This window comes from Piliocolobus tephrosceles, chromosome 13 (genome assembly GCF_002776525.5).
Source record: "Piliocolobus tephrosceles isolate RC106 chromosome 13, ASM277652v3, whole genome shotgun sequence".
NCBI lineage: Eukaryota > Metazoa > Chordata > Mammalia > Primates > Cercopithecidae > Piliocolobus > Piliocolobus tephrosceles.
In genome coordinates, this window is record NC_045446.1 from 76,113,237 (window position 1) to 76,128,499 (window position 15,263).

At 41.0% G+C, this 15,263-nt stretch overlaps 1 protein-coding gene across 1 annotated transcript in view; it reads left to right on the forward strand.

The window, feature by feature from the left end:
* CCDC83 (coiled-coil domain containing 83) overlaps window positions 1-15,263 on the forward strand; it is a 71,396-nt gene that overhangs the window by 54,487 nt on the left and 1,646 nt on the right. The window contains exons 8-10 of the mRNA XM_023209130.2: window positions 7,261-7,382; window positions 11,327-11,406; window positions 11,938-12,143. Of these exons, the coding sequence (XP_023064898.2) occupies window positions 7,261-7,382; window positions 11,327-11,406; window positions 11,938-12,143 (408 nt within the window). The remainder of the gene's footprint in view (window positions 1-7,260; window positions 7,383-11,326; window positions 11,407-11,937; window positions 12,144-15,263) is intronic.

A 15,263-nucleotide genomic window follows, 5' to 3' on the forward strand; every position in this document is an offset into this window, starting at 1 on the left:
TTTTGAGACAGAGTCTCACTCTGTCGCCCAGGCTGGAGTGCAGTGGCCGGATCTCAGCTCACTGCAAGCTCCATCTCCCGAGTTCACGCCATTCTCCTGCCTCAGCCTCCCGAGTAGCTGGGACTACAGGCGCCCGCCATCTCGCCCGGCTAGTTTTTTGTATTTTAGTAGAGACGGGGTTTCACCGTGTTAGCCAGGATGGTCTCGATCTCCTGACCTTGTGATCCGCCTGTCTCGGCCTCCCAAAGTGCTGGGATTACAGGCTTGAGCCACCGCACCCGGCCCAAAATACACTTCTTAAAAACAGATACAAACTGGGATTCCCCCCTCAAGATGGCCGATTAGGAACAGCTCCAGTCTACAGCTCCCAGCATGAGTGACCCAGAAGATGGGTGATTTCTGCATTTCCAACTGAGGTACCAGGTTCATCTCACTGGGATTTGTCACACAGTGGATGCAGGACAGTGGGTGCAGCACATGGAGCATAAACCAAAGCAGGGAGAAGCTTTGCCTCACTGGGGAAACACAACGGGGAAGGGAATTCCCTTTCCTAGCCAAGAGAAGCTGTGAAAGATGGCACCTGGAAAATCAGGTCACTCCCACCCTAATACTGCACTTTTCCAACAGTCTTAGCAAACCACACACCAGCAGATTATATCCCACACTTGGCTTAGAGGGTCCCACACCCACAGAGTCTCGCTCCCTACTAGCACAGCAGTCTGAGATCGAACTGCAAGGCAGCAGCGAGGCTGGGGGAGGGGCACCCACCTTTGCTGAGGCTTGAGTAGGTAAACAAAGCAGCCAGGAAGTTTGAACTGGGTAGAGCCCACTACAGCTCAAGGCGGCCCACCTGCGTCTGTAGACTCCACCTCTGGGGGCAGGAAATAGTGGAACAAAAGGCATCAGAAACTTGTACAGACTTAAATGTCCCTGTCTGACAGCTTTGAAGAGAGTAGTGCTTCTCCCAGCATGGAGTCTGAGATCTGAGAATGGACAGACTGCCTCCCCAAGTAGGTCCCTGACCCCTGAGTAGCCTAACTGGGAGGCACCTCCCAGTAGGGGTCGACTGACACCTCATACGGCCAGGTGGCCCTCTGAGATGAAGCTTCCAGAGGAATGATCAAGCAGCAACATTTGCTGTTCTGCAATATTTGATGTTCTGCAGCCTCCGCTGGTAATACCCAGGCAAACAGGTCTGGAGTGGACCTCCAGCAAACTCCAACAGACCTGCAGCTGAGGGTCCTGACTGTTAGAAGGAAAACTAACAAACAGAAAGGACATCCACACCAAAACCCCATCTGTACATCACCATCATCAAAGACCAAAGGTACATAAAAACACAAAGATGGGGAGAAACTAGAGCAGAAAAGTTGAAAATTCTAAAATTCAGAGCACCTCTTCTCCTCCAAAGGAATGTGGCTTCTTGCCAGCAACGGAACAAAGCTGCAAGGAAAATGACTTTGATGAATTGAGAGAAGAAGGCTTCAGATGACTGGTAACAACAAACTTCTCCAAGCTAAAGGATGATGTTCAAACCCATCGCAAAGAAACTAAAAACCTTGAAAAAAGAAAAGACAAATGGTTACCTAGAATAAACAGCATAGAGAAGACCTTAAATGAGCTGATGGAGCTGAAAACCATGGCACGAGAACTACATGACACATGCACAAGCTTCAGTAGCCAATTCAATCAACGGAAGAAAGGGTATCAGTGATTGAAGATCAAATGAATGAAATGAAGCAAGAAGAGAAGTTTAGAGATAAACAGTAAAAAGAAACATACAAAGCCTCCAAGAAATATGGGACTATGTGAAAAGACCAAATCTACATCTGATTGGTGTACCTGAAAGTGACAGGGAGAATGGAACTGAGTTGGAAAACACTCTTCAGGATATTATCCAGGAGAACTTCCCCAACCTAGCAAGGCAGGCCAAAATTCAAATTCAGGAAATACAGAGAATGCCACAAAGATACTCCTCGAGAAGAGCAACTACAAGACACATAATTGTCAGATTCACCAAAGTTGAAATGAAGGAAAAAATGTAAAGGGCAGCCAGAGAGAAAGGTCAGATTACCCACAAAGAGAAGCCTATCAGACTAATAGCGGATCTCTTGGCAGAAACTCTATAAGCCAGAGAGAGTGGGGGCCAATATTCAACATTCTTAAAGAGAAGAATTTTCAACCCAGAATTTCATATCCAGCCAAACTAAGCTTCATAAGTGAAGGAGAAATAAAATCCTTTACAGACAAGCAAATGCTAAGAGATTTTGTCACCACCAGGCCTGCCCTACAAGAGCTCCTGAAGGAAGCACTAAACATGGAAAGGAACAACCGGTACCAGCCACTGCAAAAACATGCCCAATTGTAAAGGCCATCGATGCTAGGAAGAAACTGCAGCAACTAACGAGCAAAATAACCAGCTAACATCATAATGACAGGATCAAACTCACACATAACAATATTAACCTTAAATGTAAATGCGCTAAACGCTGCAATCAAAAGACACAGACTGGCAGATTTGATAAAGAGTCAAGACCCATCAGTGTGCTTTATATAGGAGACCCATCTCACGTGCAGAGACACACATAGGCTCAAAATAAAGGGATGGAGGAAGATCTACCAACAAATGGGGGAAAACAAAAAAAAAAAAAGCAGGGGTTGCAATCCTAGTCTCTGATAAAACAGACTTTAAGCCAACAAAGATCAGAAGAGACAAAGAAGGCCATTACATAATGGTAAATGGATCAATTCAACAAGAAGAGCTAACTATCCTAAATATATACATACCCAATACAGGAGCACCCAGATTCATAAAGCAAGTCCTTAGAGACCTACAAAGAGACTTAGATTCCCACACAATAATAATGGGAGACTTTAACACCCCACTGTTAACATTAGACAGATCAATGAGACAGAAAGTTAACAAGGATATCCAGGAATTGAACTAACTCTGCACCAAGTGGACCTAATAGACATCTACATAACTCTCCACCCCAAATCAACAGAGTATACATTCTTCTCAGCACCACATCGCACTTATTCCAAAATCGACCACCTAGTTGGAAGTAAAGCACTCCTCAGCAAATGTAAAAGAATAGAAATTATAACAAACTGTCTCTCAGACCACAGTGCAATCAAACTAGAACTCAGGATAAGAAACATTCAAAACCACTCAACGACATAGAAACTGAACAATCTGCTCCTGAATGACTGCTGGGTACATAACAAAATGAAGGCAGAAATAAAGATGTTCTTTGAAACCAATGAGAATAAAGACACAACATACCAGAATCTCTGGGACACATTTAAAGCAGTGTATAGAGGGAAATTTATAGCACTAAATACCCACAAGAGAAAGCAGGAAAGATCTAAAACCGACACCCTAACATCACAATTAAAATAACTAGAGAAGCAAGAGCAAACACATTCAAAAGCTAGCAGAAGGCAAGAAATAACTAAGATCAGAGCAGAACTGCAGGAGATAGAGACACAAAAAAACCCTTCAAAAAATCAATGAATTCAGGAGCTGGTTTTTTGAAAAGATCAACAAAATTGATAGACTGCTAGTAAGACTAATAAAGAAGAAAAGAGAGAAGAATCAAATAGACGCAACAAAAAATGATAAAGTGGATATCACCACTGATCCCACAGAAATACAAACTACCATCAGAGAATACTATAAACACCTTTATGCAAATAAACTAGAAAATCTAGAAGAAATGGATAAATTCCTGGACACATACATCCTCCCAAGACTAAACCAGAAAGAAGTTGAATCCCTGAATAGACCAATAACAGGCTCTAAAATTGAGGCAAATAATTAATAACCTACCAACCAAAAAAAGTCCAGGATGAGACGGATTCACAGCTAAATTCTACCAGAGGTTCAAAGAGGAGTTGGTGCCATTCCTTCTGAAATGATTTCAATCAATAGAAAAAGAGGGAATCCTCCCTAACTCATTTTATGAGACCAGCATCATCCTGATACCAAAGCCTGGCAAAGACACAACAAAAAAAGATAATTTTAGACCAATATCCCTGATGAACATCGATGCAATAATCCTCAACAAAATACTGGCAAACCAAATCCAACAGCACATCAAAAAGCTTATCCACCACAATCAAGTTGGCTTCATCCTTGGGATGCAAGGCTGGTTCAACATACACAAATCAATAAATGTAATCCATCATATAAACAGAACCAAAGACAAAAACCACATGATTATCTCAATAGATGCAGAAAAGGCCTTTGACAAAATTCAACAGCCCTTCACGCTAAAAATTAGGTATTGATGGGATGTATCCCAAAATAATAAGAGCTATTTATGACAAACCCACAGCCAATATCATAGTGAAGGGGCAAAAACTGGAAGCATTCCCTTTGAAAACTGGCACAAGACAAGGATGCCCTCTTTCACCACTCCTATTCAACACAGTGTTGGAAGTTCTGGCCAGGGCAATCAGGCAGGAGATAGAAATAAAGGGTATTCAATTAGGAAAAGAGGAAGTCAAATTGTCCCTGTTTGCAGATGACATGATTGTATATTTAGAAAACCCATTATCTCAGCCCAAAATCTCCTTAAGCTCATAAGCAACTTCGGCAGTCTCAGGATACAAAATCAATGTGCAAAAATCACAAGCATTCCTATACACTAATTAACAGACAAACAGAGAGCCAAATCATGAGTGAACTCCCATTCACAATTGCTTCAAAGAGAATGAAATACCTAGGAATACAACTTTCAAGGGATGCTAAGGACCTCTTCAAGGAGAACTACAAACCACTGCTCAACAAAATAAAAGAGGACACAAACAAATGGAAGAACATTCCATGTTCATGGATAGGAAGAATCAATATCGTCAAAATGGCCATACTGCCCAAGGTAATTTATAGATTCAATGCCATCCCCATCAAGCTACCAATGACTTTCTTCATAGAATTGGAAAAAACTACTTTAAAGTTCATATGGAACCCAAAAAGAGCCCACATTACCAAGACAATCCTAAGGAAAAGAACAAAGCTGGAGGCAATACACTACCTGACTTCAAACTATACTACAAGGCTCAGTAACCAAAACAGCATGGTACTGGTACCAAAACAGAGATGTAGTCCAATGGAACAGAACAGAGCCCTCAGAAATAATACCACACATCTACAGCCATCTGATCTTTGACAAACCTGACAACAACAAGAAATGGGGAAAGGATTCCCTATTTAATAAATGGTTCTGGGAAAACTGGCTAGCCATATGTAGAAAACTGAAACTGGATCCCTTCCTTACACCTTATACAAAAATTAATTCAAGATGGATTAAAGGCTTAAATGTTAGACCTAAAACCATAGAAACCCTAGAAGACAACCTAGGCAGTACCATTCAGGACATAGGCATGGGCAAAGACTTCATGTCTGAAACACCAAAAGCAATGGCAACAAAAGCCAAAATTGACAAATGGGATCTAATTAAACTAAAGAGCCTCTGCACAGCAAAAGAAGCTATTGTCAGAGTGAAAAGGCAACCTACAGAATGGGAGAAAATTTTTGCAATCTACCCATCTGACAAAGGGCTAATATCCAGAATCTACAAAGAACTTAAACAAATTTACAAGGAAAAATCAAATGACCCCATCAAAAAGTGGGCAAAAGATATGAACAGACACTTCTCAAAAGAAGACATTTATGCAGCCAACAGACACATGAAAAAATGCTCATCATCACTGACCCTCAGAGAAATGCAAATCAAAACCACAATGAGATACCATCTCATACCTGTCAGAATGGTGATCATTAAAAAGTCAGGAAACAACAGGTGCTGGAGAGGATGTGGAGAAATAGGAACACTTTTACACTGTTGGTGGGACTGTAAACTGGTTCAACCATTGTGGAAGACAGTGTGGCGATTCCTCAAGGATCTAGAACTAGAAATACCATTTGACCCAGCAACCCTATGACTGGGTATATACCAAAAGGATTATAAATCATGCTGCTGTAAAGACACATGCACACGTACGTTTATTGCGGCACTATTCCCAATAGCAAAGACTTGGAACCAACCGAAATGTCCATCAATGATAGACTGGATTAAGAAAATGTGGCACATATACAGCATGAAATACTATGCAGCCATAAAAACAGATGAGCTCATGTCCTTTGTAGGGACATGGATGAAACTGGAAACCATTATTCTAAGCAAACTATCGCAGGGACAGAAAACCAAACACCACATGTTCTAACTCATAGGTAGGAATTGAACAATGAGAATACTTGGACACAGGATGGGGAACATCACACACCGGGGCCTGTCATTGAGAGTGGGGAGGAGGGAAGGATAGTATTAGGAGATATACCTAATGTAAATGACAAGTTAATAGGTGCAGCACATGGACATGGCACATGTATACATATGTGACAAATCTGCAGGTTGTGCACATGTACCCTAGAACTTAAAGTGTAATAAAAAAATAAATAAATAAATAAAAAGAAAAATAAAAAATAAAAACAGATGAAAACTCTGGCAACAGAACCAGGACATTTTTTCCTATTTGAATTAGCCACATTATTTTTCTTCTCCTTTTTTACAGGCCCAATTAATGTACCAAAGTTAGTTCATTTCTTCAGTAAACATTAAGCCATGTTTTCTTAGTTATCTCTGCCTCTGGCTCATATCTAAGTTCAGCAGTGTTTTTGAAGGGTAGAAAGGGACAATTCCTGCTATTCTATAATAACTGCCTAACTATTCAGACAGGTTCTACTGATGATCTAAAAATGATTTCCACCTATTCCTTTTTAGGGAGGAAGGACAAAGCAAGCCCGGTAATAAATGATACACAATAGGTCTTCCCCTCAGGCAAATGCTCTTTCAGAAGTTGAGTTTACTATAGAAAACTTAATAGAACTTGGCAGGGCATGGTGGCTCACACCTGTAATCCCAGCACTTTGGGAGGCCGAGGCAGGCAGATCTTCTGAAGTCAGGAGTTCCAGACCAGCCTGACCAACGTGGAGGAACCCTGTTTCTAATAAAAATACAAAATTAGCTGGGCATGGTGGCACATGCCTGTAATCCCAGCTACTCAGGAGGCTGAAGCAGGAGAACTGCTTGAACCCGGGAGGTGGAGGTTGCAGTAAGCCAAGATTGCACCACTGCACTCCAGCGTGGGCGACAAAAGTGAAACTCTGTCTTAAAAAAAAAAAAAGAAAGAAAAGAAAACTTAATAGAACTGAATCAATAAGTACCGACATTCATTCCCTCCTTCTGAGAACAGGTTGCAATTCACAGGAAGGAAGTTGAAGAATTAGAAAATGCTATTCATGAACTGGAAGCAGAAAATTTGGTGCTTATTGATCAACTATTCAACTGTAGACTTGTGGATCTCAAGATACCCAGGTGAAAATTGTTAATATATATAGACTATTTTGTAAACATTTGTATCTACTGTAAAAAGTTGCTTTAAAAAAAAAAAAAAAGATGATTTAATTCTTCAGTGCTCCAGCAGTAGTCAAAAAGAAAGTGACACACAAAATGGATGAAGGTATAGGATTATTACTATTAACCATTGGTACAATGTAAAGTTTGACTTGGTTTTTCTTGCAATGCACTGTAGTCCCAATAGCTAGCACATAACATGAACATCCTAACTGCCAACATTCTGGAGCCTCCAGACCAGCATGGGTAATGGTCATGAAAGTAAGTACATAACAGTACAGCAGAAGATGGAGGAGGTAGAGAGTTAGCACAGAGGAGGAGGTGATCCACTTGCTGGAAGTTTCACGAAAGAGTCAAAACTACTCTGGAGGCCGAGAAAAGAGCTTGGCATTTCAACTCACATTTGTTCTTGCACACAAGAAACCATGTGGTGCATACACCTTTATATGTTTGGTTAGCTGTTTTCCTTATCTGACAAAAAAAGTCTTAATATATTAATCCTGACAGAAACCTAGGACCCTTGAATATAAAATTAAAATTCAAAATGGCACTCATAATTTAGACAAGTAGTCAAAACCAAAAAATAATCTAATAGTAGCATGTTTAGGAAGAGAGGGTAAGTCACACAAATGTAGAGTGCATGTGTGCAAGTATGGGAGAGAAATGTCTAGGTCTAGGAATTAAAGCAGATGTTAAGTTGAACCTGGGGGAATAGCCAGGAAAAATTTTCTACACAAGTAGTTCCTATTGTTTGTGTGACATGGAAAACTACTATTTGAGACATGATCATGTATTTGCTATTTTTAAACTTTCTATTGTTTTCCAAGAAAGGTGGATACAGGTAAATTATGGGTTCCTTGTTTGCCAGGCTAAATGATGGGTGTCAGGATACAAGATTAGAGAAATTGGGAGATAAGCTGGGTGGGGCAGGATAGAGGAATGAGGCCATCTGCCCTCTTTGCATGATTACTTGTGTGCTTCAGAGAGAGTAGATACCAATATAGATGAGGTGAGGCTGAATGAGGACTGATTACTGAACTCCTGTATGTCCAGTCTCGTCAGCTGATGCCCTAGAGGGCCCCTCGGGGGTAGGTGCTCACTGTTGCCCAGTAGGCAATGCTCGCTTTTGCCAGCCCTCCTCTCTGTGATCAGGTCTCCAGTGCTACATTCCTGTCCCACCTCTAATCCTTGTCATCTGCTGCTGCTGCCTTTGGAATCATGTCTAATCTCTGCCAGGCATTGCTGGAATGTGGCTTCTAACTACTGCTATACCTACTGTCCACTGCCTTCTTTTCTGAACTGGCTAAACTTTAGTAAAGAGCTACCCTCTAAACTGCCAGACCCGTGTCTCTACCTGGATCAACTCAGTCTGGTATATTTGATTTTGTTCTGATATGGTTGTAAAGTGCTAATAATTCTTAAAAAAGGGAATTATTTCATAGGCCAGAGGGGACTTGGAAAGAACAGAATGGGAGATTGAGAAACTTTTAATGGGGATTTTTCATTGAGTTGTTTACTGTGCAGTATATAATTTAACCTCATCCTCGCTCTTCCCCGTAAAAATCTTCTGTAAAATCCACATTGTTCATCAGTGCTTTAGGGGCTGGCTTTCCTTACTGAGAGGAATGGAATGCTTAGTCTAGCTTCAGAGTTGGAAGAAATGAAGTCAAAATATTTCCAAGGGAAAAGAAACAGCATGGGTGACATTTATAGGAATTGATATATGTGTCCTTGCTATATGCTTCCACAACACCCTGAACTTTTCCTTTGTAACCAACCTTTATCACACTTTTGATTACTTATTTAATGTCTGCTGCTTTACTAGATTGTAAATTCCCTGAGGCAACTGTTTTTGGACACTTTAGAAAGACCCGCATAAAGAAATCGGAAAATGTGAAAGCCCTCAGTTATCTACTAGACTTCTTATGCAGAAAGGCAACCTGAGGGCGTTCAGGAGCTTTTACTGTACCCATTTCCAAGCCAAAGGAATATTACACATATTATATTTTATGGTAACTTCCCCCTCCATCTCTTTGTTGAGAATTAAGTTTTGTAAAATACTAGTAGGGTGGGAAGAAATAGACATGAACTGTCTCCAGTGGACACAGAAGAAGTTCTATTTTCCTATTTGGATGAGGAATGGGATACTGTGGTTAATAGAGTTACCACATTTCCTATGTAGAGCTACTCAAACTTTTTTCCATCACAACTCACATAGAATGTCATAGGATTTGTTTGACACACTGGGACAAACAGATGAGGAAACTGTCAGCCAGAGGTGACTGCCCGGGACTCCAGTGCCACAGGGCTGAGGCTAAGTGGGCCAATACCTACAAATCTAACACTAACTTATGATAAGAACATCTTTTGAACTATTTTCCATATCATTAAGTATCAAGTGTTGTAACCCTGTAGTAGTACAGAAGTGACAGTAAACTAGTGATTAATAGAAAAAGCTAGATTCCTGAAGGTTATGGCATTTAGAAAGATCTTAATTGTTCACAATGGTAAAACTAGGAAAGAAAAGAATTCTATAGCCTCAGACATGTCTCCCTGCAGACCACAGCTACATGTGAAACTTATCTTTACTAAGGTACCTTTACTAAACTTGCCTTAACTAAAGTTAAGTTTTTAGAAGGTTTCATAGGTGTAAATATTTTATGTAGTTACAGTATTTGCTGGAGCCATTAGCATCTGGATAACACTTTATTCATGTTCTTAAATAACTGACAGCCTCTAATTTAGGGGACTCACTTCAGTTGCTTAGCTGCTAAGCATGAAGGATTGTTTGCACATTTGCAAGTGTTCAATTACTTCCTGCTGTCTTCAGGTAAACCTCATGGAAATGCCATACAGAGTTTTCAAAGCATCATATTTTCTGATTAAAAATTCAGCGGACACTCTAAAAAGGAGAGCACAGAATTAAACAATGTAGAGAGAGCTACAACAGCATATGGACATCAATTCACTGCTTGTAGGTGAAGCATACCACTAAACGAAAGCCAGGACCTAGATGGCATCTTGGATTCCTACTGCTCACTTTCTCTTTCTCTCTTCATTTCAAAACCATATCTTTCAGGCCACTATCATTCCACACCGGAAATACTACAACAGTGACCTGACTAGTGCCATGCTCACTCTCATTTTTTTTGAACTTTAAGTGTGTCATTCCCTTATTTGGAATGCTCTTCTTTCACCCCTAGCTCTTCCCTGGCAAGCACCTCCAGGTTCAAGACTGTATTAGTCCATTCTCATGCTGCTATAAAAAAAACTGCATGAGACTGGGTAATTTAGAAAGGAAAGAGGTTTAATTGACTTACAGTTCCACCAGGCTGGTGAGGACTCAGGAAACAGATTTATGGCAGAAGGAGAAGCAAATATGACCTTCTTCACATGGCAGCAGGAAGAAGTGCAGAGCGAAGGCTGGGGAAAAGCCCCTTATAAATTATCAGATCTCATGAGAACTCACTAACATGAGAACAGCATGAAGGTAACTTCCCCCATAATTCACTTACCTCCCGCTGGGTCCCTCTCTCACAACACATGCGGATTATGCAAACTACAGTTCATGATGGGATTTGGGTGGGCCTAGCTAAACCATATCAAAGACTAAGCTCAGGTTTCATCCAGGAAAACTTTGCTTCCTCCTAAAGCTGACTCAGGTGCTGCTTCTTTCTGCATCCCAGCATTCTCACACTATGCTAATTACCCATCATGGTACAAATCATGACTTTAAAATACTGTAAGGCTGTCTGTCACCCCACTGGACTTTATGCTCCTCAGGGTAGAAATTATGTATCATTTTTCATCTATGCATTTCTAGCACCTAGTAGAGAGATTGACCCTAGTAAGCATGCAATACAATATTTATTGACTGACAGACTTTTTCTTATGTGTTCTTTTAGGCGACTATATCTTACCCAAGCTGCTGGACTAGAAGTGCCACCTGAAGAAATGCCTTTGGAATTGCCAGAAACTCATATAGGTATTATTTTATTGCAATAATGATGGTGATTTTTTTCAAACTCTTGTTTTTCTATTTAAAATACACAAATAACTATTGTGAGCAGGTGCCCCACATACAAAAGTTATTCAGAGACTAGTTACCTGCCAGCTTCTCTCAATTTCTCCTCTTGCAGTGCTTGTCCTAATCTATCTCCTGTCTGTAGTACCACTTTCAAATGAAGGTCACTATGTTTCACAGTAAATTAAATAAATACTGGCGGAGAGGGATGAGGCTGCTATCTACACTGGCAAGCTTTAGGGCCCTATTTAGCCAACCAAAATGACAACATACACATAGGCACCAATATAATTACTTTAACTTATTAGCTAACAGAAAGAAATACAACTTGGAGTTTCTACAAATGGGACTCCCTCTTACTATAATACATAAATTCTACATTTGTAGTTCTCAAAGTTCTATCTAATTAAAAATGTGACAAAGTATGAGTTGCATTTTTATTTTTATATGTTCAAAATGTATACATAATTAATTCCTTTGTATTCATCCAAGAAGAGAAGTCAGAATTGCAACCCATAGAAGTAGAAAGTAGAGACTTGATGTCCTCATCAGATGAGAGCAGTACCTTACATCTTAGTCATGAAAATAGCATCGAAGATCTCCAGTATGTAAAGACAGATAAAGAGGAAAACTCATGCACAGAGTTTGGGGACACTGATATGAAGTACTTACTATATGAGGATGAGAAGGATTTCAAGGTAAGATTCATAAGAACGTAACTTTGACTACCAAGAAAATGCTGTTTTATTAATTGAGAAAATTAACCTAAAATATGGATATTGAAAATTCCATTTGCAATTATTAGTAAAATTGGCCCACCATTCATATCTCTCATTTGGATACCATTTTCACTCCTACTCTTGCCCAATTTGCTTCCATTATTCCTTTATAGGCCTTCATTAATAGTATACAAAGTAAGTTATCTAATGCTACATAACAATCCCAAAAACCTAGTAGCTTATAACAATAACTATTCTCCCTCAGGGCTCTGTTGGTTAGAAATTTAGGAAGGGCTCCACTAGACAGTTCTCACTTGATGGACTCTCAGTCAGTTGCAACCATATGTTGGCTAGGGCTGCACCCATCTGAACGCTTGGTTTAGGCAGAAGTCTTTACTTCCAAGGTGGTTTGTTCATATGGCTAGCATGTTGATGCTAGCTAAACTGAGGGCCTCACTTCTTCTTCACATGAGCCTCCCCACAGGGTGTTTTGAATTTCCTTTGTTATAGTGTCTGTCTTCTCCCAAAACAAGCAATCCTAGAGACCAAGATAAAAGCAACAGTTTGGCTGTGGTGGCTCATGTCTGTAATCCCAGCACTTTGGGAGGCTGAGGCGGGCGGATCACCTGCGGTCGGGAATTTGAGACCAGCCTGGCCAACATGGTGAAACCCCCTCTACTAAAAATATAAAAATTAGGCTGGGCACGGTGGCTCACGCCTGTAATCCCAGCACTTTGGGAGGCCGAGGAGGGTGGATCACAAGGTCGGGAGATGGAGACCATCCTGGCTAACACAGTGAAACTCCGTCTCTGCTAAAAATACAAAAAAATTAGCTGGGCATTGTGACAGGAGCCTGTAGTCCCAGACACTTGGGAGGCTGAGGCAGGAGAATGGCGTGAACCTGGGAGGCAGAGCTTGCAGTGAGCTGAGATCGCGCCACTGCATTCCAGCCTGGGTGACAGAGCAAGACTCCATCTCAAAAAAAAAAAAAAAAAAAAAATTAGCTGGGCATGGTGGTGCGTGCCTGTAATCCCAGGTAGTTGGCAGGCTGAGGCAGGAAAATCGCTTGAACCTGGGAAGCAGAGGTTGCAATGAGCAGAGATAGCACCATTGCACTCCAGCTTGGGTGACAGAGTGAGACTCTGTCTCAAAAGAAAGAAAGAGAGAGAGAGAGAGAAAGAAAGAGAGAAAGAGAGAAAGAGAAAGAGAGAAAGAGAAAGGAAGGAAGGAAGTAGAGAGAGAGAAAAGAAAGAGAGAAAGAGAAAAGAAAGAGAAAAAGAAAAGGAAAGAAAAAGAAAAGAAAGGGAAAGAAGGAAAGAAAGAAAAAGAAAGAAAGAAACAAAGAAAGAAAGAGGCCGGGCGCGGTGGCTCAAGCCTGTAATCCCAGCACTTTGGGAGGCCGAGATGGGCGGATCACGAGGTCAGGAGATCGAGACCATCCTGGCTAACACGGTGAAACCCCGTCTCTACTAAAAAATACAAAAAACTAGCTGGGCGAGGTGGCGGGCGCCTGTAGTCCCAGCTACTCGGGAGGCTGAGGCAGGAGAATGGCGTAAACCCGGGAGGCGGAGCTTGCAGTGAGCTGAGATCCGGCCCCTGCACTCCAGCCTGGGCAACAGAGCGAGACTCTGTCTCAAAAAAAAAAAGAAAGAAAGAAAAGGAAGGAAGGAAGAAAGAAAGAAAGAAAGAAAGAGAAAGAAAGAAAGAGAAAGAGTTAGTTTTATATGGCGTAGCCTTGGAAATCATACACTGTCACTTCCATCATATTCTACTGGTTGATGTAGTTACAAAGTTCCATCCAAGAGGAAGGAACATAGCTCCTACATCTTGATGGAGGAAGGTCAGTATCACATTGTAAGAGAAGCACTTGGAATAGGATATGAATTAGGCTATCTTTGGAAAGTACAGATTGCACATATACCATTCAGTAAAACCTGGAATATTAAGCCTTTTAATTTTAAAACTTCTTTCTAGTACATTCCAGTTACTCCCACCGCCATCCCTTGTTATTTTCCCTCTTGGTACTTTAAAAGCTCTCCTAGAACTTAAAGTCTGGTAGTGGAAAAAATGATGTAAGAAAGCAGAAGAAACTGAATAAACCAACACAAACCATTTTAACTAACTACAATTCAATCCTGCTGCCATCAAGTGATGATTTAAAGACTAAAGTTCTATGGCTGGGCGCGGTGGCTCAAGCCTGTAATCCCACTTTGGGAGGCTGAGACGGGCGGATCACGAGGTCAGGAGATTGAGATCATCCTGGCTAACACGGTGAAACCCCGTCTCTACTAAACAAATGCAAAAAACTAGCCAGGCGAGGTGGCGGGCGCCTGTAGTCCCAGCTACTTCGGAGGCTGAGGCAAGAGAATGGCGTGAACCCGGGAGGCGGAGCTTGCAGTGAGCTGAGATCGGGCCACTGCACTCCAGCCTGGGCAACAGAGCGAGACTCCGTCTCAACAAAAAAACAAAACAAAAAAAAAGACTAAAGTTCTAGTTCCTCTAGCACTGAAACACCTCCATGAGTATCTTGGAATCATGACTCCTGGGATGTGGTGATGATCTCAGGCTAGTGGACAGTTGTCTACAAAATCCCCAAATTGCATACCATTTGGTTGAATGAAAGACCTTACTTTCCATGAAAGTTTTTGATGTAGTCAAACTGCCATGGCCATGGTGTATTACTTGAGAATCCTCTTCCCAGTGATTCTGAAATATGTGGTAGGTCTCCATCAACTTGCTTTTTTCCTATCTTTCATTTATCACAACTACATATTTTGAAAGCTAAATAGAATTATATGTATTTTGAGAAATAAGACATCACCTTCCTTTTTCATTATTTGATTCTTCTAAACTCAAATAAATATTTATTGAGAACCCCACAACATGCCAGGTCCTTGTTAAATGCTTGTGCATTTAAGGGAGAGAACAGCAAGAAATGAAATCTCGAATATGCCTATACAGCAGGCCTTGCCCCCAAATCACTTATAGACTTGTAGAGGACAGGTAAGAAAATCAACAATTACCATGTAAGAGTAAACAGACCACCTGTACCTGTGTCCCTGATCAGTCTGTGCTTATCATTGCACCCCAGCACTTGAT